Here is a 27,725-nt window from a genome sequence, read left to right as displayed (position 1 = left end):
GATGGCAATAGAGCGCACCTTCAGCAAACTTGCAGATGACACCAAGCTTGGGGGACTAGTAGATACACTGGAGGGTAGGGCTAGGATTCAGAGAGGCCTTGACAAATTGGAGGATTGCGCCAAAATCAATCTTATGAGTTCAGTAAGGACGAGTGCAAAGTCCTGCACTTAGGAGGGTGCAGGCTGGGGGTGACTGGCTGGGCAGCAGCTCTGCAGAAAAGGACTTGGGGGTGACAGGGGACTCTGGAATGGACTCCCAAGTGAAGCGGTGCTTCCTCCTACTTTGGGGGGTCTTCAAGAGGATATTTGGCCGGGTTGTTATGACTCCACACTCGTGCCTTCTGACCCTAAGCACTATGAAACTATAAGCTGAACAGGAGCCAGCAGTGTGCCCTTGCTGCCAAGGCTAATGGCATCCCGGGCTGCATTGGTAGGAGTGTTCCCAGCAGGTCAAGTGATTCTTCCCCTCTACTCAGCACTGGGGAGGCCAGAGTCCTGTGTCCAGTTTTGGGCTCCTCACTACAGAAAGGATGAGGACAAATTGGAGACAGTCCAGTGGAGGGCAATGAAAATGTTTAGGGGTCTGGGCGATGACTTATGAGAGGCTGAGGGAATTGGCCTTTAGTCTGGTAAAGAGAAGACTGGGGGGGGGGGGACTGAATAGCAGCCTTCAGCTTCCTACAGGGGGTCGTAAAGAGGATGGAGCTGGGCTGTTCTCAGTGGGGCAGATGGCAGGACAAGGAGCAATGGGGTCAAGCTGCAGCAAGGGGAGTTGAGGTTCGATATTAGGAAAAACATTCTCACGAGAAGGGCAGTAAAGCACTGGAACAGGTGACCCAGAGAGGTGGTGGGTCAGTGCTCAGCGTCTCCAGCTCAAAGATGAGAGAACTTCAGGTTCTGTCTCCACTAAGTTTTCTGTCAGCTGCTATCAGTGCTGGGAGGGTGTTTGCCCCAAGATCAGAAGGAAAGACAGTAGTAGAAACAAGCAGCCACTCTCAGAGCTGCTTCCTACCTATGCCAGCCTGGCTGTATCCACAGTAGAGAACAGTGCCGATGCACATGCCACGGTTTCTGAATCACGGACATTTCCGATTTGGTCCCACGTGAGCAATGGGCAGCCCGGCTCTGGCTGCCTCGTCTCTTCCTGAGCACTTTTGGATACAAGGCAGAAAGCTGTCTTTGGTTTAATTGCCATCTGCTACCAGGATGGATGGTGAAACTCTGCCAAACGCTCTCAGAAGAGCACTCACTCCACAAACTGCCCAACAGGCCTCACAATTTCATTTCCTCTCAGAGCAAATGTCCTCTTCCTGGCCCCAACTCATCACATGATCTTGGGAAATAGGTGGCTTCGGACAACAAATCCCATGGATTTGCAATGAGACTCATTTAGTGAGATTACTAAGGCACGTGACAAGCCTCGCCTTGATGTCCATGCCTCCGTTTCCCCACCTGTCCAAAACGAGCGAGTCCGAGAAAGCCAGTAAAAGACAATGAGCTTACACTGAAGAGTCCACACCAGCTCTTGGCAGGTTGCTTTATTTATGGGTAAAGGTACAAGGCGTGAACACAGCACACGTGTGGGGACTGACACACAGGCAGCTACAGTCAAAGCAGCATCCACGCTCAATATCACACCAAATTCCTTGGGGTTATTCTTTACTCTCAACTGCAATGTTCACCATGGATCCCGCCTCACAGGTTTTCCCTTTAAATCTAGCCAAGCGGATGGGGGGCAACAGAGGTGGAGATGTGACTGACAGATAGAGAGCACGAGCTTTGCTGAACCCAAGCTCACTCCACTGGATGCTGCAAAAGGATGTGCAAAAATCAGAGGGACGAGGGGGGCACAGCTGTGGTGGATGGAGACTGCCCCTTGTGCCAAGGCAACCCAAGGACCTCTCTCTCCACCAACACGCATCGCAGCGCGGGCGGATCTGCATCTCCGAAACGGAGAGTGGCAGGTGGCGAGATGCATCATCACGTACAAAACATCATGTACTTTCCTCCCATTCAAAATAAACTAGAAGCCTGACTAATACGCCAGGGGCCTGCAGCTAGATTATTTGGTTTACTTATAGCCCAGGGGCAGGCAATTACTTTGGGCGGAGAGCAGCTGAGTTTTGGGGAGCCATCAAGGGCTGTACAACGGGTAGCCAGGGGCAAACAGATGTTTTCTAAATGTTTTTAGGGTCCCGCAGGCTGCGTTTTGCCCACCCCCAACTTGTAGAGAAGTAAGAGCCCGCCTGGGGCATCCACCTCACAACCAGGCCGATGCATACCAAGGCCCTGCCCCTCCCCCATGCCCTAGGGGGCTATAAAACCCCGGGGGCGGCAGGAGTGCCCCCTCCCCCCCGCCACCATGCCCCCGTGGCCGCCGCTCCTCCTCGCACTGCTCGTGGCCTCGTGCGTGGCGCGGCAGGGCGGCGGCGGCGGCGGGGGGGAGGCGCCGCACGAGGTCCGGAGCCGCGCGCTGAAGGTCGGCATCATCTGCGCGCTGGGGGCGCTGGTGATGCTGAGCAACGGGGCCGTGCTGGCCGTGGCGGCCTCGGCGGTGTCGGGCTGGAGCCGCAGCAGCCGCATGGTGTTGTTGTCGCTGGCGGCGGCCGACGCGGCGCTGGCGCTGCTGGTGGTGCCGCTCAACCTGTACGGCGGCCTGGTGCAGGCCGCGGCCGAGCCCCGGGGTGGAGTGGCGGCGAGCACCGGGGGCGGCCGGGGCGCCGCACCACGCGAGGCCGAGGCTCCGGGAGCGGCCTACCCGGAAGCGTACTGCCGGGCCGTGGCCTACATCACTTCCAGCGTGTTCGGCGCGGCGCTCTTTTCGCTGGCGGTCGTGTCGCTGGAGCGCTACATCGCTGTCTTCTTCCCGCTGCGCTACGGGTGCCTGCTGCGGCCACGCCGCGTCGCGCTGCTCATCGCGGCCGCCTGGCTGGGCCCGGCCCTGCTGCTGCTGCCCGTGGCGCTGCCGGGCCGCGCCGCCGTGCTGCGCGTGCGCTTCTCCTCGGCCGCGCTGCTCTGCGAGCCCGACTACGCCTCCAATGCCGCCTACTCCACACTGCTGGCCGCTGCCATCTTTTGTCCCGCCGCGGCCACCGTCACCTTCGCCAACCTGCGCCTCTGGCAGGCGGCGCGCTCGCAGCGCAGGCGGGGGGCGGGGCTCCGGAGGCTCCGCCCCCGGCGGCTGGACGCCGCCTCCCGGGTCCTGGCGCCCGTCGTGATCGCCTTCTACGTCTGCTGGGCGCCCTGCATGGGCACCATCCTCTACAACGGTATGGGGGGCGGGGATGGGGGATGCTGGGGATGGCGATACTGGGGGGGATGGGGGTACTGGGGGGTGGGATGAGGATACTGGGGGGGATGGGGTGGAGATGGGGGTACTGGGGGGTGGGATGAGGACACTGGGGGGGATGGGGTGGAGATGGGGGTACTGGGGGGGTGGGATGAGGACACTGGGGGGGATGGGGGTACTGGGGGGGTGGGATGAGGACACTGGGGGGGATGGGGTGGAGATGGGGGTACTGGGGGGTGGGATGAGGACACTGGGGGGGATGGGGTGGAGATGGGGGTACTGGGGGGGTGGGATGAGGACACTGGGGGGGATGGGGTGGAGATGGGGGTACTGGGGGGGTGGGACGAGGACACTGGGGGGATGGGGTGGAGATGGGGGTACTGGGGGGTGGGATGAGGACACGGGGGGATGGGGTGGAGATGGGGGTACTGGGGGGTGGGATGAGGACACTGGGGGGATGGGGTGGAGATGGGGGTACTGGGGGGTGGGATGAGGGTACTGGGGGGGTGGGATGAGGACACTGGGGGGGATGGGGTGGAGATGGGGGTACTGGGGGGTGGGATGAGGACACGGGGGGGATGGGGTGGAGTGGGTGGGGAGGCCCCGGGAAGTGATGGTGATACTGGGAGGTGACAGGGCGGGGGCTGGGGGCTGTGGGGGGGTGCCGGGGATACTGGGAGGTGGTGAGGTGGAGGGTGCTGGGCCCCGCAGGAGAGTTCAGCACCTGCCCTGGTTGCAGCGAGTGGCACGGGCTGCCCCTGGCCGGGAGGGGCACGCCCAGAGCCCCCCGGCGGTGCGCGCTGCCCCGTGCGGTGCTGCTCCCGGGGCAGGCGCCTGGCAGAGGGGGAGCCGCCCGCAGGGGGAAGCAGGCGCTTGGCAGGTCGGGCTGCACCCTGGGGTGCTCCCGTTCGCGCTGCTCGGTGCCGGGGGGCGCTGGGGCGAGCCGGGAGCCGTGCGCTGGCCTGCGCGGGCTGGTGGGGGCCCGCCTCCCGGCCGTGTGGGAGTCACCGACCTCTCTCCCCAGCCCTCACGGGAGACCGTGTCCCCGAGTGGGTGGAGTTCGTGGCCCTGTGGCTGCCTATTGGGAGCGGCTTCCTCAACTGCTTCGTCTACTTCTGGACCAACCGGAGCTTCCGGCACAAGTGGCAGAGGCTCACGCGGGAGCTCTGCGGGCCCTGCCGGGGGGCCGGGGGGCAGCCGGGGCCCTGCACCCTCAGCGCCGCAGTGGAGAGGCGCGACGGGCAGCCGGGCTTCTCCCCGGAGCCTTCTGCCAGCATCCTCTTGCCCCCGGAGGCGCGGACCGCGCTGTAGGCTGCTCGGGTACCCGTGGACGGCTGCGGCCAGCGGGGCTGTCTTGGCCCGGGGCTGCAAGTGGAGGGGACGTGAGCATTTGACATGGTGGGAACAGGGCTCCCGTACCTGGCGCTGCCCCGGGCCGGGGGGCACGCTCTCTCCTCCCGCAGCACTCCCAGTTGCTACCGCTCAGTGGGGCATCGCTCTTCTCCGTGCACCAGGCTAAGATCCTGCCATCGCCCCCTGCCCTCTGGGGCCATGAGCACTGGAGGAGCCAGGCCCACTCCGGGCCTTTGGAGCGAGCTCTGCCGCCCTGCAGCATCCTGGTGTCCCCCCGCCACTGTTTTACCTGCCGGTTCCCGCGGTCTTTTAGAGGCGCTTTTAGTTCAGCAGGAATCATGCTTGCTGCATCTGAGCAGCCTGGGAGGGATGAAGCAGTGTCCTTGGAGCCCGCACCCCGGACCAGTGCCCAGCTGGCTGCCCGCAGCCCCCTCTAAGGTCTGCCTGGGGGTCCCTGCTGGGAGGAATGACCCCTGCTGCAGACATTGCCTTCCCGCACTTCGCTGGCTGCTCCCCAGTTGCTCGTCTGGAAGTGAACAGGGCTGTTAACAGCAGGAGCTCCAGAGACGCTTTCTCCCCACGTTTGAGGGAGAAACCTGGGACCTGGGAATGGACCTACCGGACTATGGGATGGCAGCAATGCCTGCCACAGCTTGTCTGCTCTCTTGCAAGGCGACTTCTTCCCCCAGCCTCGTCGAGAGAGGGGACAGGGACTGTGACTCTCCCTCTGCTGTGACCTGTCAGGGGTGCCTGGAGGCTGCAGCGATCGGCTCTAGGAAGTGACTGCAGCCAGGGGAAGATGAGCGCAGAGCCTGCCCAGTGGGCAATGAACCCAGCCTGCTTCGCAGGCACCTGCTTTTGTTGCCTTAGCTCTTATCTGGGGCTGGCTGGAGCTCAGGGCTCCTCATCCTCTCCCTTCCCCCTTGCACGGAGCTGGGGGCAGATGATTTAACAGTGACTCAATGTAAATAAAGATGTAATTGCTTTCAGTTGGCTGGATGTGTTCCTGAGTGGTGCCTGTGTCCCTCCCAGGGGTCTGGAAGCAGCCCTGGGGCCTCGGGCCCAGAACTTGCGGGTTGGAGGGACAGGGAGAGGCGGGGCTGGAGCTTCACGGGGAGCAAGGCCATGGCCTTTACTGCTTGCGCTTGCACAAGCTTGTTTACTGCTCTGGTGTGGTGCGGGGCGGAGGGGAGGGTCTGGCTGCGCTCCCAGCCTCCCCGGTGGCCACAGGCCCTGGGTGAGGGGAGGGGGCACGCGCTCTAACATGTGCACAGTCCCAGTGCTTGGGGGGCCTGTTCCCAGGGAGCCGGGGCGTGCGTACGGCCCTGCCCTGGCTGAAATTAAGGAGCTGGCTGCAGTGTCCGTTCCGTTGAGCTTTATTGTCTGCAGCACATTCACAAGCAGCTTCCCCCAACCCCAAGCTGGCAATAATTACCCACTCCCCTTGCATAACAACCAGACACGGCCAAATAAATTAGATGAGGGAGGTGGCAGCAGTTTCAAGGGGAGACACCCCAGGCTCTGCTGTCCCGATCCCTCCAGCTTATACATCGATGCTCCAGGAGGGCTGCCAGGGCGGGTGTCTGCTCCGGCTTCTCTGCTCCGACGCAGGCAGCCGCTTGCGGGTGACAAGCCAGCGCAGTTGCACTAAGCGGCCCCCTACCTGCTCCCCCTGGGTCTTTCCTTCCCCTTTCAGTCAGTCCCCCCCACAGTAGGGCTTTGAGTAATGGCAGGTTGCAAAAGCTGGGCAGGAAAAGAGCAACACCTGCATCCGGCCACCCCAGTCTGGGCGGAAGGGGATGCCCATGCTCTTTGGCAGAGAGGAGGAGATGGCAGTCTTGGCTTCCAGCACTGGGACCCGTGCGCCTCATCCACTCTCCATCCCTCGGCCGGAGCACTCGCGTGCCCAGGGCTGAGCTTGGCACAGCCCAGGGTGCTGCCTGCGGCTGGCAGGGGCCAGCCAAGCCTGGGGCAGCGCCCTGAGAGAAGCCAAGTGTCAGTCCTGGAGTCGCAGCTCGGGCAGGGCCCGTGGCCAGCTCCCCCTTGCCCCCCAGCCCCGCTCAGACCAGCGGCCAGTGGAGGCGCAGGCTGGAGTGCCGCATCTTCTCCTGGTAGGCCCTGTTGAAGAAGGCGTTCTGCAGGGGTGTGAAGTGGTCCCGCCAGTCGCCCACGATCCCTGCGAGGGAGGGGAGAGGCGGGGGTGAGGGTGGCCGGCCACATGGGATGAGGGAAGCCCGGCTTGCTTCCTGGGCACACGCGGCCTGGCCGGAAGGAACGGGGGCTGAAGACGGGCTGTGCTGCCAGCAAGACCCCCAAGATGGCCCCCGGACGGCACAGCGGGGCAGACCTGGGGCGCAGCGAGCAGAGCTGGCGAGGCCGGGGGGTGATTTGGGATGAAGGGAGCCCCCCGCCCCTGCTGCCATCGGTCCTACCTTTGCGCATGAACTGCCCCTTGCTGTGGTCCAGGATGTCGCAGGACACGAGCGTGTAGTTCACCATGGCGTTCTTCTGCATGGCCGAGAAGCTGCTGTGCTGCTGGATGGCGCTGACCTCCTCCGGCCGCAGGGCACAGCCCAGGAAGGCTGCCAGCTCCTTGATGGCGTGCCCCAGGTCCTGGAGGAGCAGGGCACGGTCAGGGAAGCCCCTCTGCTGCCCCGAGTGCAGCTGCCTCCAGCCACGGTGCCCAAGCCGGGGCTCCTCCACCGATGCCCCTGGCAGGAGGCAGCACTGGGCAGGGGCGTCCCTTCCAAGTCCTCGAGGACAACTCACCCGGTGCAGGTCCTCGTAGGTGATGTAGAAGAGGTCCAGCTCGCTGCGCTGGCTCAGCCAGCCCTCCACGTGGTCGAACCAGGAGCCATATTGCACTGCAGGGAGGTGGAGGTCAGACTCGCCAGCCCCCACATGCCCAAGAGCCGGGGACAGCACCGGGTTTGTAGCACCCCTGTGCCCCCTGCCAGCCTGGGGGTGCCTGGAGCTCCCCAGCTCTCGGCATCACTGCTGCCCCCGAGCCCCGCATGTGGTGTGGGCAGAGCCGGGCAGCCAGAGCCAGGAGCCCGGGCTGTGATGCCTGCCGGTGGGGGTCTGTGCAGGACCGGGAAGGTGCCCGCCCACCTGTGCCATTCAGGAACTGCATGAGGAAGTCCTCGAAGGAGCTGGGCTCGGGCAGGAACTTGGCCATCTTGTGGAAGTGGTAGAAGGAGACCACGATGTCCTTGGGGTTCCTGGCCACGTAGATCACCTGTGGCAGGGCAGACGTGGCGTCAGGCATGGCACAGCAATGCCAACCTGCCCCACTCCCAGCCCCGGCCCTCCAGGGGCACGGGTGACCCCCTCCGCACCAGGCCCTTGGGACACCCATGCGGTATCTGCTCCCTGTTGCAAGGAAGTGCAAGGAAAACCCCATGGTGATGGTGCTGGGGGCAGGAAAGCCCCTGCTCAGTGGAGCAGCCCCGTCCCTCGGGGCTGCTGGAGGACACATAGCCTGGGCGCCGGCATGGCTAGGGCTGGGGATGTGGATGGGGCTGTGCCAACCCCGCTCGGGGTCAGACTGATGCCACTTTTGGGGGTCAGGAAGGGATTTTTCCCCTTGGTCGCACTGGTCCAGACCAGGGGTTGTGCACCTCGGCACCTCGGCACCGTGCATTAGCGACCTTCGACAGCTGGGGCAGGGGCAGGTGCAATGCCTTGTGCTGTCTCAGGGCTGACGGCGGTTTTACCAAGAGTTTAGATGCTGGCCTGGTTCGCACAGGGCTGCTCCCTTCTCCGGCAGGGGCTGGCCGGCGCTCCAGGCACCCACACCCCCCGGAGCAGGCAGCCGCCCCGCGCAGGACGGGGGTCTGGCACTCACCTTGGCCTTGGCTTTCTTGAGGGCGGGGGCCAGGACGTGGCAGGGGAGGTGGGTGGTGATGATCCGGGGCTCCCTGCCCGCCTGCATCATGTCCTTGAAGTAGATGTGCTCCAGCCAGGGCGCCCGGGCCCAGTTGGGGACGGTCTTGGCCAGCTGGCCGTCCCCCTTGCTGTACATCAGCGTCAGGATCTCCTGCATCCACGTGGTGCCTGTGGGGCAGGGGAGCGGCTCGGTCACCCCCGGCCTTATCAGGCCCCTGCAGGGCTGGGTGGGAGCACGGAGGAGCCAGGAAGGCTGGGGGGCCCAGGGCGGAGCTGGCTGGCCGGGCTCCCCGCCGGCGGGACAGCAGGACAGCTCCCAGCTGCCGCGGAGCCGGGCCAAGCCACGTCCGCAGCCCCGGCTGGACGCGGCGGGCCCCCCGCCCTGCCCCCCGGCTCCCGCTCCCGCTCCGTGCAGCCCCGGGCGCCCCCCAGCTCGGCTGCCCGCCGCCATGTGCCGGGACCGGCCGGGGGGCTGCCCCCACACCCCTCCCCGGGGCCCGGGAGGGGACAGCCGGGCGGGGCGAGGGCGGCCCCCCCGCGCCCCTGCGTATTCCCCGTGGCGCCTCCGCGGGCCGCGCCCGGGGCAGGGGCAGGGGCAGGGGCGGGGGGCGAGGGCACAGCGGCGGCCGCGGGGCCGGCTCGGGCAGCGCTCCCGCCCCCCGCCCCCGCCCCGGGCCGGACCGGAGCGCGCAGAGCCCGGGGGCCGCCCTCGCCCCGCCGCCCGCCGCCCGCGCTCACCGGACTTGGGGTAGGTGGCGACGACCACGTCGCCGGCCCGGAACGGGAAGGCGGCGGCCGCGTGCAAGGACTCCTGCGTGTGCAGGTGCCCGGGCAGGGCGATGCCCGCGAAGTGCTCCGTCACCTCCATCCTGTCCATGCCCCGCGACTCGGCTGGCCCCGGCCCGGGACTTTAAATAGCCGCAGAAAGAGGAACCTCCCTGCCCCACTCCCCGCCAATGCCTGGCGGGGGCCGGGGAAGGAGGGGCCGGAGCCGCGCGAGCTGTCCCAGGGCCTGGGGGCGGCGGGGTCTCGGGCTCGCGTGGCCCGTGTCCCCCACGCAGCCCCGGCCGCGGGGCGGGCTGACGGGGGGGTAAAAGCAGGAGGGCCATGGCGGTCCGGGACTGGCCTCTGCCCCCGGGGCAAAGAAAAGGGCTGCGGGGGTGAGATGGGGGTGCGGGGCCCCCCGGGGGGGTTCAGAGCCTGCCGCGAACTGGAGGGGACCCACCCCCAGCACCTTGCCCCGCCTGCCCCATCCGTCGGTCTCAGCGCCCAGTTTGGGGCCTGGCCCCACAGCTGCCCGCAGCCCCCAAAGAGGCGCCTGCCGGCCAGCACCACGGCTGGATCCCCACCCGCCCGGGCCTCCTCTCTCTCTGAACTTTCTTTGACTAGTCAAATACCTCACCCGAGCTCAGTCATTTGACTGCCAAATACTGCCGGTATTTGCACGCAAAACAAATTGGCAGTAGGTCCTCCAATACCTAGGAAAAGCACAACTTTTCCATTAAGAAATGCATCCAAAATGGGAAAAAAAATCATATTTCTGTTGAGACAACTACAGAAAAAATGTAGGGTTTGGTTGGGTTGGGTTTTTTTTGTAACATTGCTGTAACCTTTAGTCGGTTTAGAAAAGTATGCAAGCTCTTGCCCGATGTACCGACCCCATTTGTCAATGTTATTTATTAACAAAGCCAATTTAGCAAGCAGCCTAGCTGTGGCCTGAAGGCGCCCGGCAGCAGAGAGGGGTCGTGCAGCCACACCGCTGCCTGGGGCCGGGGCCTGGGGCCAGGCCCGGAGGAGAGCCCCCCGGTCTTCCCCTTCTCCGACAGCAGCGCGGCAGGCTGGTGTTTCTCCACCTGCTCAGTACTTTCCCGCGCTCCCGGCTGCTTTCACACTCAGTCAGGGCCGTTGTGCACGGCGCGCGGAGCAGACTCAGCCAAGGAGCCTTTCCAGGAAACTGTGGGACGCCGCTCGACGCTTTGAACACCTCGCACCGTGCCCCGTGTTTGTACGCTGGTAGGTGTGCAAACGCATGCACAGGATTGATCTCAGCTGGGAGCTCCGAGTACGAAAGCCTTTGCTCTGGTGTTCCGCCCTCGTCAGAAGGCAAGCGAAAGCTCGGAGCTGGCCTTGGCCAAGGGGAGCCTGGACGCGAATAAGCAGGGAGTCTACTGAAAGTGAAGACCACTGGCCTGGAGCTTCCCCTTCGCCTGCAGCGTCAGGGAAGTTTCTCAGAAAACGTTTTTTTTCCCAGCCAATTCTGAGAACTTGCTCCAAATTTCCAAAGCAGGTGTCTCCTGTTTGTCTCCTCGGCAGATCCCGGATGGGCCAGGGCCAGCTTTCTGTCACTGGAACGGCTGCGCGCAGTTATCGCAAACATTTCTGAAGTCACTTAGCCTGGTTTTTCTGTGACACCTTAATGCGCATTGACGTGCACATGGCAGGCATGAGTGATCACAGCATCGTAAGTGAGCTGCAGGGGCCGTCTCTAGTCCGGCCCCTGCTTGGGGGAGCATCATCGCTCTCCCAACCGTCCGTTCCCTTTGCTACAAAGCCCTCAGGAAGGTCCAAGACCGGCACGCTAAGGGGCTAGCCGATTGCTGGATTGCGCTGGTTCCCTCCCGGGGCCCCCAAGCTGGTTTCCAGAGCAGCGTGAGCCTAGACGGCGTGCTACACGCCTCCCGGCGTCCTCCAACGCCTGCCTGGTCCTGTACCTCCAACACACTTCGGTGGACACCGGCTTCCAAAATACCATATTTACTGGCCTACCACATGCCCTCTAATAACACACACCTTGTTTTTGGAAGACAAAATAAAGGGGGGGAAAGACATTTCCTTTTACGGACCATTCAGAATCAGTCTACCTGTCCCGGAGGTGGGGCTGAAAAACGAGCAGGAGTTCCCGAGCATCATGGGAACACCTGGGGTTCCTGGTTGTTACAGGCCACAATCGCTGTTGACAATTTATGGCCGCAATAAGAGTAATTCTCCTCATCCCGAGGTCACTGCCACCTGATAGCAATGCTTGGAAGTCATTACCCGCCCAGACACAGCACGGCGGTGCCAGGAACCATGCATGTCACCGAAGAGCGAGGGGCCAGCGCCCCCCCGCCAAACCTGGGCAGAGCAGCGTGGGCGCGGGCACAGGTGGTGGGCAGCAGAGCAAGTGGCTGCTCCCCAAATCTCTACCATGCCTCCCACAGCTCCTGCACGGGGCGCGGGAGCCCTGGGCCAGCCCTCGGGAGGTGGGGAGCTCCTCCCCCGGAGAGGTGGGCAGGACAGGATGTGTCTGCACCTGGACTGGGCAGTGCCCGCTCCCTGGGGCAGGACCGAGCCTGGATGAGGGGTGGATGGTTGCTTCATAGCCCCCGGCAGGTTACTGATTTACCCTGGCAAGGCACGGGCCTACATCACCCGGGGAAACCCTTGCCCGGCACATTCGGGCACGGCCCAGTCCTCGGTGCTTCACTAGGACAGCAGGGACGTCCCGGGGGTGCCAGGCACCATGCTGCGGGGCTGCCTGCTCACGTCCTGCCTCGTGCTCGGGCTGGCGCAGCCGTTCCTGGACAGAGCTAAGAGCATCATGAACGACACGCCGGTGATTGACGGGTGAGCCACGGGGACGGTGCCACGCAGCCGCCTGTCCCCAGTGCCGGGGCCGCGTGGGCTGGGCAAGGAGCCCGTGCCAGCCCCTCCCCGCTCTCCAGAGCTCGGCTTCCCCCACGAAGGGCCTGGCCTAGGGAAGCCCGGGAGCCCGTGGGCTGGGAAAGTTCCCACCACCCCAGGAGCTCTCAGTTCCTACAAAACCCCCCGACAGAGAAAGCCCCTGACCATGGCATGCCCCGGGAAGCCCCCGTGCCGCACCCTGCTCGGCTGGGGAGCCCGAGGCCCGGGGCCTGGGAAGCGCTGAGCTCGCCGGACCAGGAGGGCTGCTAGGCACAGGGTGCGGGGAAGCCCGGTGCAGGCAGGGACGCCGGCCGGCCGCCACGGGGTCAAGGCGCTGCCCAGCGCACCCTGCTGCGCGCGGACCCCAAAAACCCCCCGGCTGAGCCGTTCCCGGCAGCGGGGCTGGGGCCCCCCCGGCCCCGCTGGTCCGTGGGGACCTACTGCCCTGCCTGGGGCTTGCCCGGACTCCCCCACGGTCCCGGGGGACCGTGACGCAGCCTCCCCTTCCTGCGACCGCAGCGACCGGGGGGGTCGTGCCACCCTGCCGCTGCCTTGGCTCTGCTCACAGCAGGGGCAAGAAGCCTCCCCGGGCCCCTGCACAAGCAAGGAGAGGGGTCGGCCTGAGCCCACCGAAGCCGAGGCCTTGCGAGCAGAGCCCCCCTTGCCGCTGGGTTACGTGGGGGGCACAAAGCAGCCGCAGACTGTGGCGTCAGTGGTGGCGGAGGGGAAGCCACAGCTCCCCGCCGCCACGGGGAAGGGGCGAGGGGACGTCAGAGGCGGGTGACGCAGGGAAGGAGGAAGTGCGAATATGCAACGGCCCCCCCCGGTGAGACGTTTCCTGACGGCGACTGCACAGTGCACCCCCCCTCGCTGGCCACGCGTGTGTGCCGGGCCGTGCGGTGGTATTCCCGCAGGGGGATGGCGGGCCCGGGCCCAGCTCCGTCCGCTTGGCCCCCTGCGCCCCCCACCCTTCTCCTGGCCACCTGCACCGTGCCGCCAAAGCTGCCCTGCCCCCCCAGCAGCCCCCGGCCGGATGCCTGCCCCGGGAGCAGGGCCTGGCAGGCGGGCAGGGGAGCGGGCCAGGCTGGGCGGCGCGAAGCAGACAGCGAGTCGGGCACTGGGCTGGGAGTCTCCAAGGCGTGGCGCAGGGGTTCCCTGCGGGGATCCCGCCGGCTGCCCAGAGCCTCCTCCCAGGCAAGAGAAACACCCAGGAAGAAACTCCCTGGCAGGTCCCAGCGCGGGCCGGCGCCGAGGCCGAGGGCGGGGGGCTGCAGAGGCGTGGGTCTCTTAGGGCAGGAGGGCCCCGGGGACGGGCCTCGAGCAGGCGCCTCGTGAGCCCTGGGCGCGGCCCCCACGGGCTCAGCCCCAAGGTCCCCGTCGCCTCCTGCGTCCGACGGCAGCAGAGAGCGGAGGCCGGGAAGGAGACCTGCGGCCTCCAGCCTTTGCGATCGAGGAAGTTCTCACGCAGAAGAGGTTTCCGCAACTCCCCCTGCCCGAATCCGGCCCGGCTCCCCCCATACCTGGGAGCCACGAGTCCCAGGCAGGAGTGACCTGCCGGGTGACCAAGACCTTCCTGGCGGTCCTTCTACCTGACCACTCGTGCTGTGACCCCTTGTTCTTGGATGGCGGAGAGCTGCAGTCGGGGGTGCAGGCAGGGAAGGGCCTTCCCCTTCCCCACCCGAGCTGGCACAAGCGCCGGACCCCCAGCCCCAAGCCACTGGCAGGTGTGCCAGCCGCCCCGGGCCTGGCCCAGGCATCGAGGGTGGGGCTTGCGTGCAGCGGGCGCAGGACGAGATAGCTGCAGCTGCAGGAAGGAACTGGGAGGTGCTGCAAACTCAGTCCTGGCAGGAGGCTGCGAGCTTCCCCACGGAGGGTCCTCACCCCAGCTGCGCAGTGGGGCCGCACCCCGCACAGCTGAGCCAGGCAGGGCTTCCCCTGGGGAGGGGGCAGGGATGGGACGCTGGACTGCTGTTCCCAGCCCCTCTGCTTCTGCCTAGGCACAACGACCTGCCCTGGCAGCTGCTGAGGAAGTTCAACAACCAGCTGGCCGTGGCGGAGGCCAACCTCACGCTGCTCGAGGGCACCCACACCAGCATCCCCAAGCTGCGCAGCGGGCATGTTGGGGGGCAGGTAGGCACCCAGTGCCCGGGCAGGGGGCAGGGGCTGAAGACAGGCGGGGGGGCCCCAACGCTCCCACGCTGCAGGGGCTGGCCCTGCACCCAGGCCCCCGGTTTCCCTTTCACTTCTTCCTCCCAGTCACGGGGCCCCTGCGAGCCAGGGACTGCCCCCAGCAGGGCGGCAGCCCCCACAGGGCAGTGGGGCTCTTCTCCCAGCCCCGGCCCCTGCCTCTGCCACTGCCTGCCAGGATGTCCCCGGGCAACTCACCCGACCTCCACTGCTCTGCGCTGCCCCTGGGCACGCAGGGTGGGTGCAGACGGGCGCAGGGGGTCCAGGCCTGCTGACGCTGCTCTCCCTCCAGTTCTGGGCAGCCTACGTGCCCTGCGACACGCAGAACAAGGACGCGGTGAGGCGCACGCTGGAGCAGATCGACGTCATCCACCGCATGTGCCTCATGTACCCCCAGGACTTCACCTGCGTCAGCAGCAGTGCAGGTGAGCGGGACACGCAGCGGGGCAGCTGGAAATGCCCCGTGCCCTGGAGGTCCTGCCTGTGGGTAGCACCTCCCTCCTGGGTGCCCCCTCTGCAAATTTTGGTCAGCGGCTGGGACCCGGGGGTCTGGCTTAGCCCCGCGTTGCTGGGGCTGGGCGCGGACCGGGGAGCCCTGCAGCAGGCCACGCCGTGCTTGCTTTGCAGGCGTGCGGGAGGCCTGGCAGGCAGGGCGGGTGGCCAGCCTCATCGGCATCGAGGGCGGCCACTCCATCGACAGCAGCCTGGGCGCCCTGCGCATGTTCTACCGCCTGGGCGTGCGCTACATGACGCTCACCCACAGCTGCAACACGCCCTGGTAAGGTGCCGCCGGCCCCACCGCGGACGGGCTGGCCAGCGGGGCTGAGGGGGGCAGCTAGCCTGCCCTTCCCTGGGCTGACGCGGGCACTGGCTGCGGCTGCAGGGCAGACAACTGGCTGGTGGACACGGAGCAGGAGCAGGCGGTGCACAACGGGCTGTCCGTATTCGGGAAGGTGAGCGAGGCAGGTCCTGGAGAGCAGGGAGCCGGCCCCAGCTAGGACACCGGGGCTCCCCTGCCCCGTGCAGTCCGTGCTGGAAGGGGCGGATGGGGGGTGCCGGGGGGCTGGCACCTGCGTGCAAGCGGCTTCTCCCGCAGCGCGTGGTCCTGGAGATGAACCGGCTGGGCATGATAGTGGACCTGGCCCACGTGTCGGTGAAGACCATGACAGATGTCCTGGAGATCTCCGAGGCTCCGGTCATCTTCAGCCACTCGTCGGCCTATGCGCTCTGTCCGCACCGGCGCAACGTGCCCGACGATGTCCTCCGCGTGGTGGTGAGCTGGGCTGCGCCGAGGCCCGGGAGGAGGGGAAGCAGCCCCTGCGAGGTGCCGTGGGTCCAGCCCCGGCTCCTGCATGCCCCAAGGCCCTCGGAGACCGGCTGCCCCGTCCCCTCCGCACAAGCCAAGGGGAGGGCCTGGCCCCGCTGCAGCAGTGCAGGATGGCAGCACCGTGCCAGGGGAAATGCAGGTCCCCGCAGCTGGCAGCCAACTGCGACCCTGGGAGTCAAACCCTGGGACTCTCCAGCCTCCCAGGCGAGGACCCCAGCACCTGCCAGTAGCTCCTGGGACTGGAGCAAAAGGGGCTTCTGTGCAGCGAGGGGTGGTGGATGCCCCCTGCAATGGGTGGCCCTAAGGGGACATGGGGCCCCTTGGGATGCTGGTCCCCAGGGGCCATGGGGCTCCACAACCTGGTGCCACACCTCCCCGGCAGGGCCAGAAGCGTGGTCTGGTGATGGTGAACTTCTACAACGACTACGTGTCCTGCAACCAGAACGCCAACCTCTCCCAGGTCGCAGGTCAGTGGGGCAGTGGCCGTGGGGCTCCCCCTCCCTGGGCTGGCGGGTGCCCTGCTCAGCCCCGCGCTCCCTGCTGCAGATCACCTGGATTACGTGAAGAAGCTTTCGGGTTACCAGGCCGTCGGCTTCGGCGGGGACTACGACGGGGTCCCCAGGTAAGGGGGGGGGGGGGGCCGGGAGAGGTGGCCACGGCTCTGGCGCAGGTTCACGGGGACGCAAGGGGAACTCCCCGCGGGGCTCCGCACTGCGCTCGTGGCCTGGCAGGGTGCCGCAGGGCCTGGAGGATGTGTCCAAATACCCGGAGCTGGTGGCCGAGCTGCTGCGGCGGAACTGGAACGAGACGGAGGTGCGAGCCGCCCTGGCCGAGAACCTGCTGCGGGTCTTCAAGGAGGTGGAGGACGTGAGTGCAAGAGGCGGCGGAGCCACCCCAGCCCCTGCAGCTCCCAGGGTCCCAACCCCCAGGCACTCGCTGCGCACTGAGCCCGACTGCCCCCTTCTCCCGCAGACGGGGACCAGGCTGTCGAAGGAGATGCCGCCTGCCGAAATACCCATCACGTTCGAGGAGCTGGGCGGGGAGTGCAGGACCCGCTACGGCTACCCCGGCAGCGCCAGCGTGCCCGGACTCCTGCCTGCCACCCTCGCTGTCCCGCTCCTCCGCGCCCTGCTCCAGTAGGATCCAGGGTCCAGCGCCCTCCGCCCCACCACGGCCAGGCCGCGTCCCCCAGGCCACCACCACCTGCAGGGGACATAGCTGGCTGCCGGCTGCCCCGAGGCCAGGCCCAGCAGAGAGGGGGCATTTCCATTGCCACGACCCACGGTAACGGGCTGTGCCATGGCCTCTGCTCACAGCCGCTCCTTCCTCCCACAGCCCCGGGTGCTCAGCCAACAGCCCGGCTGCTGCCTGCCCACCCATTCAGAGCATGGCATTGCTGCCAATAAACCCCCGTGCCCCCCTGCAGACTGCCTTTCATTTGGGGGGACTGAGCCCGACCGAACTGGGCTGCACCAACCTAAACCAGCGCCCCCCAGCCTTGCTGGGAGCCCAGCCTGGGCAGGATTGGGCCCTGGCTGCCATGCCAAAGCCCTCTCCCGGGAGCCTCCGAGTGAAGTCTTTCCGAGACGAAGGGCCAGGCACAGCCATGCCAGGGCCTGCCACATGCCAGCTGCTCTGTGGGACCTGCCTGCGCACCCTGCAGCCAATGGCCGTTGAACCATGGGGCGGCCGCCCCGGCCTTGCGCTCGCTTAGCTCGGGGTAAGAGCAGACAGACGGGGAGCAGGCCCACTGCTGCAGCGGCTGTGATGCAACAGCCCTGGAAGCAGGTGGAGCGAGTCCTGTGGCTGCTTTGGAGAGAAACCAGGGCTGATCATCCTATGCTTTGGGGCACTGCATCCGTACAGCGCCGAGCACTGGGCCTCACCTCTGCCAGAACACGCGCAGGACCCTGGCAGCAGGGACAGAGACGCTGCCCCAAGGGCCAGAGCCGGGGGTAGAGAGGAGCATTCAGCAATGCCAAGCAGTGTTGTTTACACCCCGAGGTGCTGCACAGCCATTAATCATTATCTCATTAATTGGCTAATCAATCATCTCCTTAGCAATTTCCTTTAACATTTAAAGAACAGCCTGTCTCTGCGGCGGGGGGCGGCAGCAGCAGCTGGAACGCAGGCCGGCGCGAGATTCATCTTCCTGTTGCCTTTGCAAGTTGGCTGAAGCACAGAGCCCCCTCACCCATCCCTGCCTGCCTGCCAAGCACCCGGGGAAAGAGCCGGCCCAGGCCCGCCAGCCTCCCCCGGCTCTGCTCCCACTGCCCGGGGGCACCGGGCACGGCTTGGAAACCTGCAGCCCAGTGCCGAGGCACGTGCCACGTCCTGGTCTCCCCCTGCTCCATCTCCCATCAGCGACACGTGGCTCAGCAGTGCCGCACGTGCTCTGGGAAGAGCTCCGCGGGCCTGCTCCTGCCTTGCGCGGCACCAGTGCGCTGGGCCCAGCCCCGGGCAGCAGTGGGAGGGTGCCATCAGCTCTACCCACCTGGGAGCCACCAGGGCAGGAGCGTGACCCCCTGGAGTAAGGATGTGAGGACTTTTCGCCCAGGGTCCGAGCAGCTGGGGAGTCTGGAGCTGAACACGAGTGGGGCCACAACCGGGGACTTGCCCCAAGCCACCGTGCACCCAAGTGCTTTAGAAACCCGACCCTGCCAGCTGCTTCCGTCCGCCTGACTGGGGCCGCAGCAGGACGGGGAAATGCTCCCTGCAAGCAAGGGGCTTGGCAATGCTCCCCACAAGTAGCAGCATGCAAGATGGTTGAGAAACCTGTCCTGAAAGGCATCTGGACCCGGGGCTGCGCTCTGCAGGTGCTCAGGCCCAGGCGTGGGGAGCAGCTCAGCCCTGGCAGGCTCAGCCCAGGCAGAAGGCTGCAGCGGGGAGCGGTTCCCTGGCCCAGGGCTCCCTCCGGCGACGCAGCCGGTTATAGCCGTGCCCACCGGGAGAAGACAGCCAAGCAGCAGGGCGGTCCCTACTTGGACCTGGCTGTGCTGGGCAGGGAAACGGGCTGCTCTTAAAAGCAAAGGATCCCCAAACCAGAGCTGAATCCACCAAGCCCGTTCCTCAGGGGCACCCACAGCCTGGGAACCCAGTACCATGGAGCAACAGTGATGAGCTGTCACCCAGTGGTCTGGTACACCCAGAGCCGCCCCCCCAAGTCCCCTGGAAAAGTAGCTTTTGCTTTGTGGAGGGAGCCTGGATGCCAGGAGCTCAGGGCTCGCACAGGTCCCCCTTTGCCCCCCAGACCTGAACAGCCCATGTGAGCACTGCTCCACCCAGCCACAAATGACCAGGCAGCCAGGCCCTGAGAGGCGACCTTCAAGGACAGGGGTTTTATTGAAAGCACAGGGAATCACAGGGTTTCAAAACAAAGGTGAACAAAACAGGCTTTTAAAAACAGCGAGCGTGGTGCCACCCCAGGAGCAAAGGGCCCCTGTGTGGGGGGCCGGGGCCCCCTCCCATCCTCATTGCACAGCACCAGGCAGGGAGCTACCGATGCCTGCGCAGGACAGAAGCCAGCCCGCTCCGTGCCTCCAGGCAGCAGGAGCCAGGGCCCAATCCATGCAGGGCCCTGCGCTGGTCAGGCTGCCCCAAGACACCCCAATAAGGGCATGCAGGGCAGCTCCGCTCCAGCGCAGTCCCCTGCTCTGCCCCCAGCCCAGGCCAGCAGAGGCCTGGACACCCAACATGTGACTGCCCCAGCCCCGACTCAACTAGTCCCTCGGCCTTTTTCTGGAGATGGAGCACAGCATCTCCAGGAAGGAAGATCTTCCCTCTGGCCATGCCCACACCTGTGCCCAAGGACTGCAGAGGAAAAAATTCCCAAGAGACTTCAGAGGTCTTTGTACACAGGGGCTGTACAAAGCAGCTCTGGCCTGCAGCAGAGGGAGGGACCAGGCAACGCCAGAGCTGAGCCCCCGAGGCAGAGGGGGTACGGATGCTGCCTCACCCCGACTGGGATTTCTCACCCGCAGAGCAGACATGAAACACCAGTACCACATCCCTCCTAGCCGGCCTGCCAGGAGCAACCAGACATTCTTTCAAGCACAGCTGGGGACAGCAAACGCACATGGACCCATCCCCACATGCTGGAGCAGCTCTCCGGACCTGCCTCTCCCCATCAGCCACCCCTCATCTAGCTGCTGCAGTGCAAAGGGGCTGGGTGTGTGCTGCCCCAGCACAGACATAGAGCAGACCGTGAAAGGGCAACACATAGCTCTGCTGGATCTTCCCGGGCTGGGCCATGGGGAGCTCCCTCTGGCATGGGTACAGCTTTCTCCTCTTACAGAGCTCCATGGTCGCAAGCTCGCCAGCTCTGTGCCACGGGCAGTAGCGTGGGGAACCCTGCCAGCCAGATGTGAGCAGGGGGAGCCGGAGGCCCATGAGGTAAAGGCAACGGAGGTATTGAGGAGCTAAGCAACATGCTCAAGGCAGGACAGGAATGGACGTCACTCGCAGAAGGGCTTGGCTTTCTGGGCAGCCTGTTCCTGGGGCTCACAGCAGACAGTGCCAGGAGCAGGTGAGGTCCTCCCTTGGTCCAGCTGTCTCACAGGGAGTCACCTCCCCCAGGGCAGTGTGCAACAGGTGAATGTATGGTGGTGAGGGAGGAGTCAGCTTCGCAAAGGTCACTTGGTGGTGCGGGAATCCAAGGTGGGTAGGCAGGCTGGCACCCTGATGCCAACACTGGGGGCTGGGAGCTGGCACAGCAGGACCCATGCCCATCAGGCGAGGCCTTCGGGGGCACAGTGGCAGGAGTGCAGCAGGCACAGCAGCATGGGGGAGCCAAGTGCATGGGAACATGCTGTTATGGCAACACACCAAGGCACAGGCCTACGCCGCTTGCTCCACTCGGCCCTCCCGCGAAACACAGCAAGCACCCAGGCAAACCCAGGCCAGTCTCTTCTTCCCAATTCATGATGACACAAAGCCACAAAAGAAAGGGGCACAAAGCTGCCCACTGTGCCGCTGCCCGAAGCAGCCCAGGGACTACCCACAGGAGACCAATCTGTGACAGAGGGATGCATGACAATCACTAGAGAGAGACAGACATCAGCAGAGACTCAGGCACCAGCATCCCAACAGAAAAGCACTTGAGCTTCCAGCAAGATCACCGTGTAGTGTAGAAATGGGGCCCAGGGCCATTGTGCTCACCAAGGGCCCTGGCCCCAGCCATGAAACACGCTGCCAGCAGAGATGCTTCTCCAGGCTCAGAGCAAGGTTGTGTTGGCAGCCCCCCCTTGAACATCTCCCCACTGGCTGGGCAGGAAGCAGTCATTGCTGGAATAAAAGAAACACCAAAAAGGAGAAGAGTCTGTCCCCAGAGCAGAGCCTGGAGATGGGCTGCAGGAGAGGTGGTCTTGTTGGGGGAACAGCAGTCCACGAGGTGACAGGACCTCAGTTTCGCAAGGCAGCCAACCTGGACGGGATGGCAGGAGAGAGAAAGAAAGAGTCAGCGGTGAGGACAGGACAAGGCTCAACACCTCCAGGTCAGGGTAGGGAGCAAGTCTGCCCTCAAGCAGTGGGTGACAGTACTGGAAGGAGCCACACACAGTTCCAGACACCCACTCCAACCTGGCAGGACCCCTTTCACAGCACCAGGGCGATGCCCCCATGCCTGGAAGGCAACAGGACAACCCCCTGGCAGGAAATGCATGATCCCACATGGCAGAGAAGCACAGAGCTCTGCACTGGCAGGGCAGCAACAAGCTCAGAGGCCTTGTTTGTGCACCATCCAGGAGACCCTTCCAAGGCACTGACATGTGGGAGGCTGCAGCCAGAGGTGGAGGGGGGCTCAAGCCAGGACATGGAACAAGCCCTTAGGGCACATCAGGTGGAGCCATCTGTCTGGGTCCTGGGGAGACCTGGGGACACACTGAAGAAGCATTGGGCATCTAGGAGATGACTGGGGGCTGAGGAGGTGAATACCCTCCTCCAAAGCTCCCCGAGAGCAAACCCCGCTGTTCTAACTCCCCAGGGTACCAGGTCCAGGAGCAGGGCTGCATCAGCTCAAGCTGAGCAGCAAGAGGTCAGATTTGATACCCTTGGAGGTCCAATCCAGCCCCTGGAACTGCAGGGTGCAGCTCACAGTGGCACAAGGGAGAGCAGCAGGAAGAGGAGGAAGCTTACAAGCTTCTCCTGGGGAGGTTCCAGGAGACAGCCTGTTCCCAGAACTGTTGGCAGAGCACTGCCAAGTGCTGAGCCACAGTGGGAGGCTGATCTGTGCCAAATCACTGGCAGCTTTATGCAAGCAGTACCCTGTGGTGCGCCTCCCCTACCCACATGCTAGCTGGGGCAGGGGGCCTTCTCCGCCTGCAGATCAGAATAGGGTCCTCTGTGCCCAGGCTCTGATGGAGGGGAAGGGGCACATGAGAGCCCATGGACTCCCACAGCTGAGCACAGCACAGCAACATAAGAGCCCGCAGCATCAGTCCCACTCCCCCTGCTGTCTACACCATGGCAGGGGATGTTTTGAGCTGCCCATGGGACTGGGAGAGGCAGAGAGGAAAGGGCAGCACCTCCGGGATAGCTGGTCTTCCTGGGTGCGGACAGAGGTCTCCCCCACGGCTGAGGCCCCCTCGGGGAGCTGGTTGAGCTGGTCCATGATCTCTAGGCCATTCTCCTCCGCAATCTGCACAATGAGGCTGTCCACCTGCTCCTGAGGCGTAGTCAGTGTGGTGGCCGAGCTCATGGAGTCCTCCATAACCTGCAGTGCACACAGCTTGTTATGTCTTGGCACAGACTGGCTGGCTAGCTACAGCTGCTTTCTCCGTGGCTGTGGTCAGCAACACTCAGCCCACACCAAGGTGAGGATCAAGCAGCTTAAAGCTGGCTCTGCTGGGAAGCACGTGGCCATCACTGGACATCTCACACCCTCCCAGTTGTGGTATGGGCAGGCCAGCAGTACCCCAGAGACACCCCTACAGCCAGGCCCACAAGCACGCAAGAGTGAATGCTCCAGTAACCCTGATCAGGAGTAAAAGTATTGCATTGGCACCCCAGCAATACGACCCTTGAACCTTGACCCCCTGCAGACTCCCTGAGACACCAGGTATATCACTTCTGTCTGTGTACCTGTTCCTGCATAGCACAGGGACAGTGACTCCTCTTCCCCCACCCTTCACAGTTTCATAGTAGGTCGGGTTGGAAGGGACCTGAGCAGGTCATCGAGCCCGACCCCCCGCCATGGCAGGAAAGAGTACTGTGGTCAAACGACCCCAGCAAGGTGCTTGTCTAGCCTCCTCTTAAAGACCCCCAGGGTAGGAGCCACTTCTCTTGGAAGCTGGTTCCAGATCCTAGCCACTCTGACAGTGAAGTCGCACCTCCTGATGTCTAGTCTTCATCTTCATCTGTCCAGTCACACCCTTTGGGACAGAACTCCCCTCTCACTTCAGGTGTGAGAAGCGCCCAACACAGCAGAGCCCTGATCTCAACTGTGGCCTCAATGTGCTACCCAAACTACAGAGCTCTGGATACAATTCTGCAATTCATCCATGGATGGCAGATAGGAGCCCAGGCGGGAAAAGCCAACAGGATGCCTCCCCCTGAGCCCAGAGGCATGGGGGAACAAGCTCACTCCTGCTCGCACCCTGGCCCCCAAGGGCACAGCAGCCCAGAAAGATTTACCCCTGGATCCCTCAGGCAGGCATGGGACTCACCGAAGTGTGCACATCCAAATTCTGCACCTGCTGCTCAAACTTATCCATCACGGCCGACACCTTCTGCAAGTCCATGGAGCTCAGAGCCTTGTCTAAAGCCTTAGTCACCTGAGCCATGTTTTTAGTCACCTGTAACAGGAGGTGGAAAAATGCACATGTAAGAGGCCAGACAAGCCGTCACAGCTGTGACAGGAGCCCGGCCTGGCCCAGGATACCCAGTGTCATGGGCATGCCCACTGTGGCCTACCCATGAAGGTCCTTGGCCCTGCAGCGCACGTAAGGGGCCCTCAGTCTGTACACAAGAGCTGCATGTGTACAAGTGCACAGACAGCTTCTGAGAACACAGCTACCATCCACATGCACATCACCCAGGCAGATGCAACTCCTTAGCACGTGCCTCAGTTATGGGTCAATATTTGGCACACACCATCCTACAGTCTGGGCCTCCAGCAAACAGGGGACTTCAGCCAAACACACAGCAACAGAAGTGCCCATGAGACCTGCCTTCTGAAAGCTCTGCCCCTTTTGGTCTTCTCTCTGCTTGTCGCAGAACTTCAAATGCTGGTACAATGCACCCTGATGACAGCTTTGTGCAACCTTGGACTTAGTAGGAAGCAGCAAAGCCAGGTAAAGCCCCACAGTCAGGCCACATGCCTCTGCACTCCAGCTGTGTGGTGGCTTGGGAGCAGAGAGCTGCTGCAGGTGACCAGGGCAACCAACACCTCCACCTCCAGCACAGACAGGGTTCAAAGATGCCTGGTACTACACAGCTGAGCTCACACTCAGTCTCTTACGCACAAGTGTGAGGCAGGGGAGCGATTCCAGAAACGAACCTCTGGCTTCTGCCAAGCCAGGCTCAAGCATACGCTAAAATCACAAGCCAGAGGGAGTCCCCCCAGTGAAACCAGATCACATCCCAAAGCTATCACGTAGGCTGGCACCGCAGCAGTGTCAGACTGCCAAGCATCTGCTTCAACGCTGAGCCTTCACCAAACCCCTGGCTGGGGCTGGGGGAAGGTTCCTGCCAAGAACTCCAACTAAGAAAGGGAAAGGTAGCATCAGTCTTTACAAGGAGGGAGAGGCTTTCCTGTCCCTGGAGCTGTGTAGCCAGAATGAAAGCACTCTCACCCCTTTCATGGTCACTGCCGTCTGGACCTTGGAGGCCACAGCATCCACTCGGGAGGCCATGCGAAGCCAGTTCAGCCCTTCGTTCTTCTTCCGGATGGCATTCTCGGCATAGACGCGGGCACACTCCACATTCTTCTGCTGAAGAGCCTGCAGTGGGGGAGGGGAAAGATTGGCATGGAAAATTCCATTTTGATTCACATTTCACGCTTCTACCCAGCTGCTCTCAGGCCCGGAATCTGCCTTGTGTTCCCAATGACTGCAAAGTGTTGGCTGGGAGCAGAATTCAAACATGTTCAGTGGAGCCGGTGGCACCAAACATTTTACTATACATAGACTCAGCATATCAGGGTACTAGGAGATCCTGAGATTCCAGTGGGGCTTGTTGGGGCTAGAGCTTCGACAAAGTGGGAGGAAACTCGCCTGCTTGGATCTAATCCACAGAGATTCCTTGTCCCTCACACACTGAGCCAAAGGATCTCACGTGTAATCTGAAACAGCACCTAGCATTCAGGGAGGATCTCTAGTGGTTGCATCCATCCTCAGCAGAAAGCTCTGCAGTTGGTGCCCTCACCTCACCTTTTTGACTTTGGCTTGCTCAGTCTTGGAGTCCTTCTCAGCCTTCTTGGCGAGCTTCTCCAGCTGCTTTGCTGTAAACTAAAGACAAGCAGACTTCAGCACTCAGGCACAAAGGGGTCAAGTACTCATGCAATACCAAAAGCCCTCCCAGGCTTTCCCCAAAAACCTGCATGCTATGAGAGCATAGAAACAACCCTTGGCTGCAGTGAAGTGCTAGCTTGTCCACTGTATGCAGTGAGGCAGGTGGTCTCTCCTGCTGCAAAACCCCACCACAGGAGGCATTAGGGGAGGGACTTGAGATTTTAGCCCATGGGTCAAAGCAGGAGGTGGCAGGTGGCTCTCAGGAAGGGTGGGCTAGGAGCAGCCCTCAGTTTCTGCTTTGGCCTTTTCAGCAGCCACAGCAAGGGCTGGCTGAAGTCTGAGGGGGCGCTGGGACAGAAGTTGTGCTGGACACGGGGTATGTTTTTTTCATAGATTTCACAGACATTAAGGCTGGAAGGGACCTTGTGAGATCATCAGGTCCAGCCCCCTGCCCAAGGGGCAGGAAGTCAGCTGGGGTCAGATCACCGCAGCAAAATAAGCATCCAAGCATTTCTTAAAGGTATCCAGAGTAGGTGCTTGCACCTCTTTTGAGGGGAACCTGTTCCAGACTCTGGAGACTCGGACAGTAAAGAAGTCTTTCCTTACGTCCAGCCTAAAGTGGCCTTCACGCAGTTTGTGACCATTGGACTGTGTCTTCCCTTGGGGTACCCTGGTAAACAGACGCTCTCCCAGATCCTGATGCACCCCTTATGTACTTACAGGCTGCCATCAAGTCCTCCCTGACTGAGCCTTTGCCTCTCCAGGCTGAGAAGTCCCATGCCTCAGCCTCTCCTCATAAAGCCTGTTTTTGTGACCTCTGATCATGCATTTGGCTCTCCTCTGGGCTCTCTCAAGCTTCTCCACTTCCTTTCTAAAGTGTGAAGCCCAGAACTGGATGCAGTACTCCAGCTGCGGCTTCACCAAGGCTGAGTAAAGCGGCAGGATGACTTCTTGGGTCTTGCTCAAGATGCATTGGTAGATGCAAGCCAGTGTTTTATTTGCTTTGCCAGCTGTGGCATTGCATTGGTGGCTCATGTTCATCTTGTGATCAGTCATGACCCTGAAGTCTCTTTTAGCTGTGGTGCTAGCGAGTGTAGCACTGATGAGCCTATAAGTATGATGTGGGTATTTTCTCCCGAGGTGGAGCACCTTGCATTTCTCTGTCCAATGTCATCAGGTTTGGATCTGCCCACCTTGACAGCCTGTCCAGGTTGGCCTGAATTGCCAGAACTGGTTGACCTGAATTGTTTTTTCTGAGAGCGCTATTCATGCGCTCCCTCTCGCCGGATGCCGGCGCAGGTGTTTTACACCACTTGGGCGCCTAGATTGCTGCTGCTGGGTGCGGCGAGTAAATCCAGGCCAATGGCTCCCCCTCCCTGTCATGCCTGGGTGCTGCACAGGCACCGAGCTGCTAGAACAACACAGCTTTAAAGAGCTTCTTTGTGCACTTGGAGACAAGATGTAAATCTTGATGCCAAACATGCCCGTTCCTCTCCGTTTGCCAAGACCAAAAGAGTGACAGACCAGCTTCCATTCACTGCAATCCAATTACCAGGTGAAAGGCCAATACAGCCTAATGGGCTTAAACTGATTTGCCCCTAATACACAGAGAGATTATGCACCTTATTTAACTGTGAGCCACGCTGCCACCTTTACACTGACACAGAGTCAAGCATCAGCGACATGGCTGGGGATGTCTCCAAGGTCTGAATCAAAGCATCACGAGGAACCTCTGCTCACAGGGCACAGAGCCGCCCTTTATCTCACCACCACCACCACCACTGCCCGATGTACTGAGAGCTTCACGCAGCTGCTTACCTCTCCCTGCCCCCCTTCCAGTTACCAAGTTGGGGGGAGGGGGGGAGGGAAATAATGCACTCACCTTCAGCTGGAAGAGTGTATCTGGAAAGAGAAATGAGACGACATCTGGAACATCTCAGAGATGGCTCTGAAACACTTATTAATAAAAAGCTGACACCCCCTTCAACTCGGGAGCTGTGCTTTGGGGAGACTGTCCCACGGAGCACCAGGACCCGTTTGTAAACATCAGCAGCCGGTCCCCACCCAGCGCCCCTCGCTCCTACCCGGCTGCCCCCGGTGTGTGGGGCGGGTGCCCGTGGGGGCGTGAAGCCCCCAGCAGCCCCGTGCCAGCAGCGAGGGAAAAGCTGGGGTTCCCCACATTTTTGTCCTTTAAACAACAGCCTATTTTGAAAGTTTGTTTACGGCCCTTCCCTGTGGGCTGGAGCTGCACCGGCCGGACCTCCCACGCGCAGGCGCAGGGGCCCACTCCTGGGCAGACCCCGCGCGGGGGAGCCCCGTATGACGTCACCATGGAGACCACCCCGTCCTGCCTAAGGCCTACCCCGCCCCCCAGGTCGGACCTCCTCTCCTTGCAGGCAGGGAGCCGCTCCCAGGGATGCGGCGACCTCCTCGCCTCCCCCTCCGCAGGCGGGGTCACTCACCGTCCATCCTGCTCCGAGGCCCGGTTCCTGGCACTTCCGGGTTCCTCAGCCGCTTCCGGCGCTTCTCGCCGCGTCTTCTTCCGAGCCCGCCGCTGCCGCTCTGCGGACGG

The 27,725-nt window shown here is 63.1% G+C and overlaps 4 protein-coding genes across 5 annotated transcripts; 2 read left to right on the top strand and 2 right to left on the bottom strand.

The window, feature by feature from the left end:
• Positions 1-1,489: 1,489 nt before the first annotated feature.
• LOC149857016 (dopamine receptor D4-like) lies at positions 1,490-5,636 on the top strand. Its single transcript, XM_090062685.1, has 2 exons — positions 1,490-3,269; positions 4,314-5,636. Exons 1-2 carry the CDS (start codon positions 2,363-2,365, stop codon positions 4,598-4,600), a joined length of 1,194 nt encoding a protein of 397 aa, XP_089918811.1. The 5' UTR covers positions 1,490-2,362; the 3' UTR covers positions 4,601-5,636.
• Positions 5,637-6,570: 934 nt separating this feature from the next.
• On the bottom strand, positions 6,571-9,468 carry LOC149857015 (sulfotransferase 2B1-like). 2 transcript variants are annotated; one of them, XM_090062688.1, is made up of 6 exons: positions 9,269-9,468; positions 8,490-8,698; positions 7,754-7,880; positions 7,412-7,506; positions 7,075-7,255; positions 6,571-6,818 (listed from the first exon to the last, which is right to left on the bottom strand). In XM_090062688.1, the coding sequence occupies exons 1-6, from the start codon at positions 9,405-9,407 to the stop codon at positions 6,703-6,705; spliced, it is 867 nt and encodes a 288-aa protein (XP_089918814.1). In that variant the 5' UTR covers positions 9,408-9,468; the 3' UTR covers positions 6,571-6,702. The 2 variants fall into 2 exon arrangements, with proteins under 2 accessions (XP_089918814.1, XP_089918812.1); XM_090062686.1 differs by lacking the exon at positions 9,269-9,468 and having other exon boundaries at positions 8,490-9,139.
• A 2,460-nt stretch (positions 9,469-11,928) lies between these two features.
• Positions 11,929-17,132, top strand: DPEP1 (dipeptidase 1). Its single transcript, XM_090062684.1, has 10 exons — positions 11,929-12,136; positions 14,191-14,323; positions 14,673-14,805; positions 15,008-15,158; positions 15,264-15,333; positions 15,477-15,653; positions 16,090-16,174; positions 16,254-16,329; positions 16,439-16,574; positions 16,680-17,132. The coding sequence occupies exons 1-10, from the start codon at positions 12,033-12,035 to the stop codon at positions 16,845-16,847; spliced, it is 1,233 nt and encodes a 410-aa protein (XP_089918810.1). The 5' UTR covers positions 11,929-12,032; the 3' UTR covers positions 16,848-17,132.
• A 1,898-nt stretch (positions 17,133-19,030) lies between these two features.
• CHMP1A (charged multivesicular body protein 1A) lies at positions 19,031-27,710 on the bottom strand. Its single transcript, XM_090062691.1, has 7 exons — positions 27,616-27,710; positions 27,036-27,055; positions 25,073-25,150; positions 24,497-24,643; positions 23,369-23,497; positions 22,229-22,416; positions 19,031-21,129 (listed from the first exon to the last, which is right to left on the bottom strand). The coding sequence occupies exons 1-7, from the start codon at positions 27,620-27,622 to the stop codon at positions 21,108-21,110; spliced, it is 591 nt and encodes a 196-aa protein (XP_089918817.1). The 5' UTR covers positions 27,623-27,710; the 3' UTR covers positions 19,031-21,107.
• Between the last annotated feature and the right edge of the window lie 15 nt (positions 27,711-27,725).

The sequence above is a fragment of the Crocodylus siamensis genome, chromosome 9 (assembly GCF_052110815.1).
Source record: "Crocodylus siamensis isolate JL-2025a chromosome 9, ASM5211081v1, whole genome shotgun sequence".
Classification (NCBI taxonomy): Eukaryota; Metazoa; Chordata; order Crocodylia; family Crocodylidae; genus Crocodylus; species Crocodylus siamensis.
Note: the sequence above shows the minus strand (reverse complement) of the source record. Positions and strands in the feature narration are given on the sequence as shown.

Bases quoted from the DNA above. Each gene is read 5' to 3' on its own strand.
- LOC149857016 (XM_090062685.1), top strand. From the start codon at position 2,363: ATGCCCCCGTGGCCGCCGCTCCTCCTCGCACTGCTCGTGGCCTCGTGC. The intron at 3,270-4,313 runs GTATGGGGGGCG...CTCTCTCCCCAG, and splicing joins GGGCACCATCCTCTACAACG to CCCTCACGGGAGACCGTGTC.
- DPEP1 (XM_090062684.1), top strand. From the start codon at position 12,033: ATGCTGCGGGGCTGCCTGCTCACGTCCTGCCTCGTGCTCGGGCTGGCG. The intron at 12,137-14,190 runs GTGAGCCACGGG...GCTTCTGCCTAG, and splicing joins GACACGCCGGTGATTGACGG to GCACAACGACCTGCCCTGGC. The intron at 16,330-16,438 runs GTAAGGGGGGGG...GTGGCCTGGCAG, and splicing joins GACTACGACGGGGTCCCCAG to GGTGCCGCAGGGCCTGGAGG.
- LOC149857015 (XM_090062686.1), bottom strand. From the start codon at position 8,981: ATGGCGGCGGGCAGCCGAGCTGGGGGGCGCCCGGGGCTGCACGGAGCG. The intron at 7,256-7,411 runs GTGAGTTGTCCT...CTGCTCCTCCAG, and splicing joins CCTACGAGGACCTGCACCGG to GACCTGGGGCACGCCATCAA. The intron at 6,819-7,074 runs GTAGGACCGATG...CCTCCCTCGCAG, and splicing joins GGGGCAGTTCATGCGCAAAG to GGATCGTGGGCGACTGGCGG.
- CHMP1A (XM_090062691.1), bottom strand. The intron at 23,498-24,496 runs GTGAGAGTGCTT...CTCCTGTTACAG, and splicing joins CGGCAGTGACCATGAAAGGG to GTGACTAAAAACATGGCTCA. The intron at 21,130-22,228 runs GTGCTGCCCTTT...CATCCCGTCCAG, and splicing joins GAAGACCAGCTATCCCGGAG to GTTGGCTGCCTTGCGAAACT.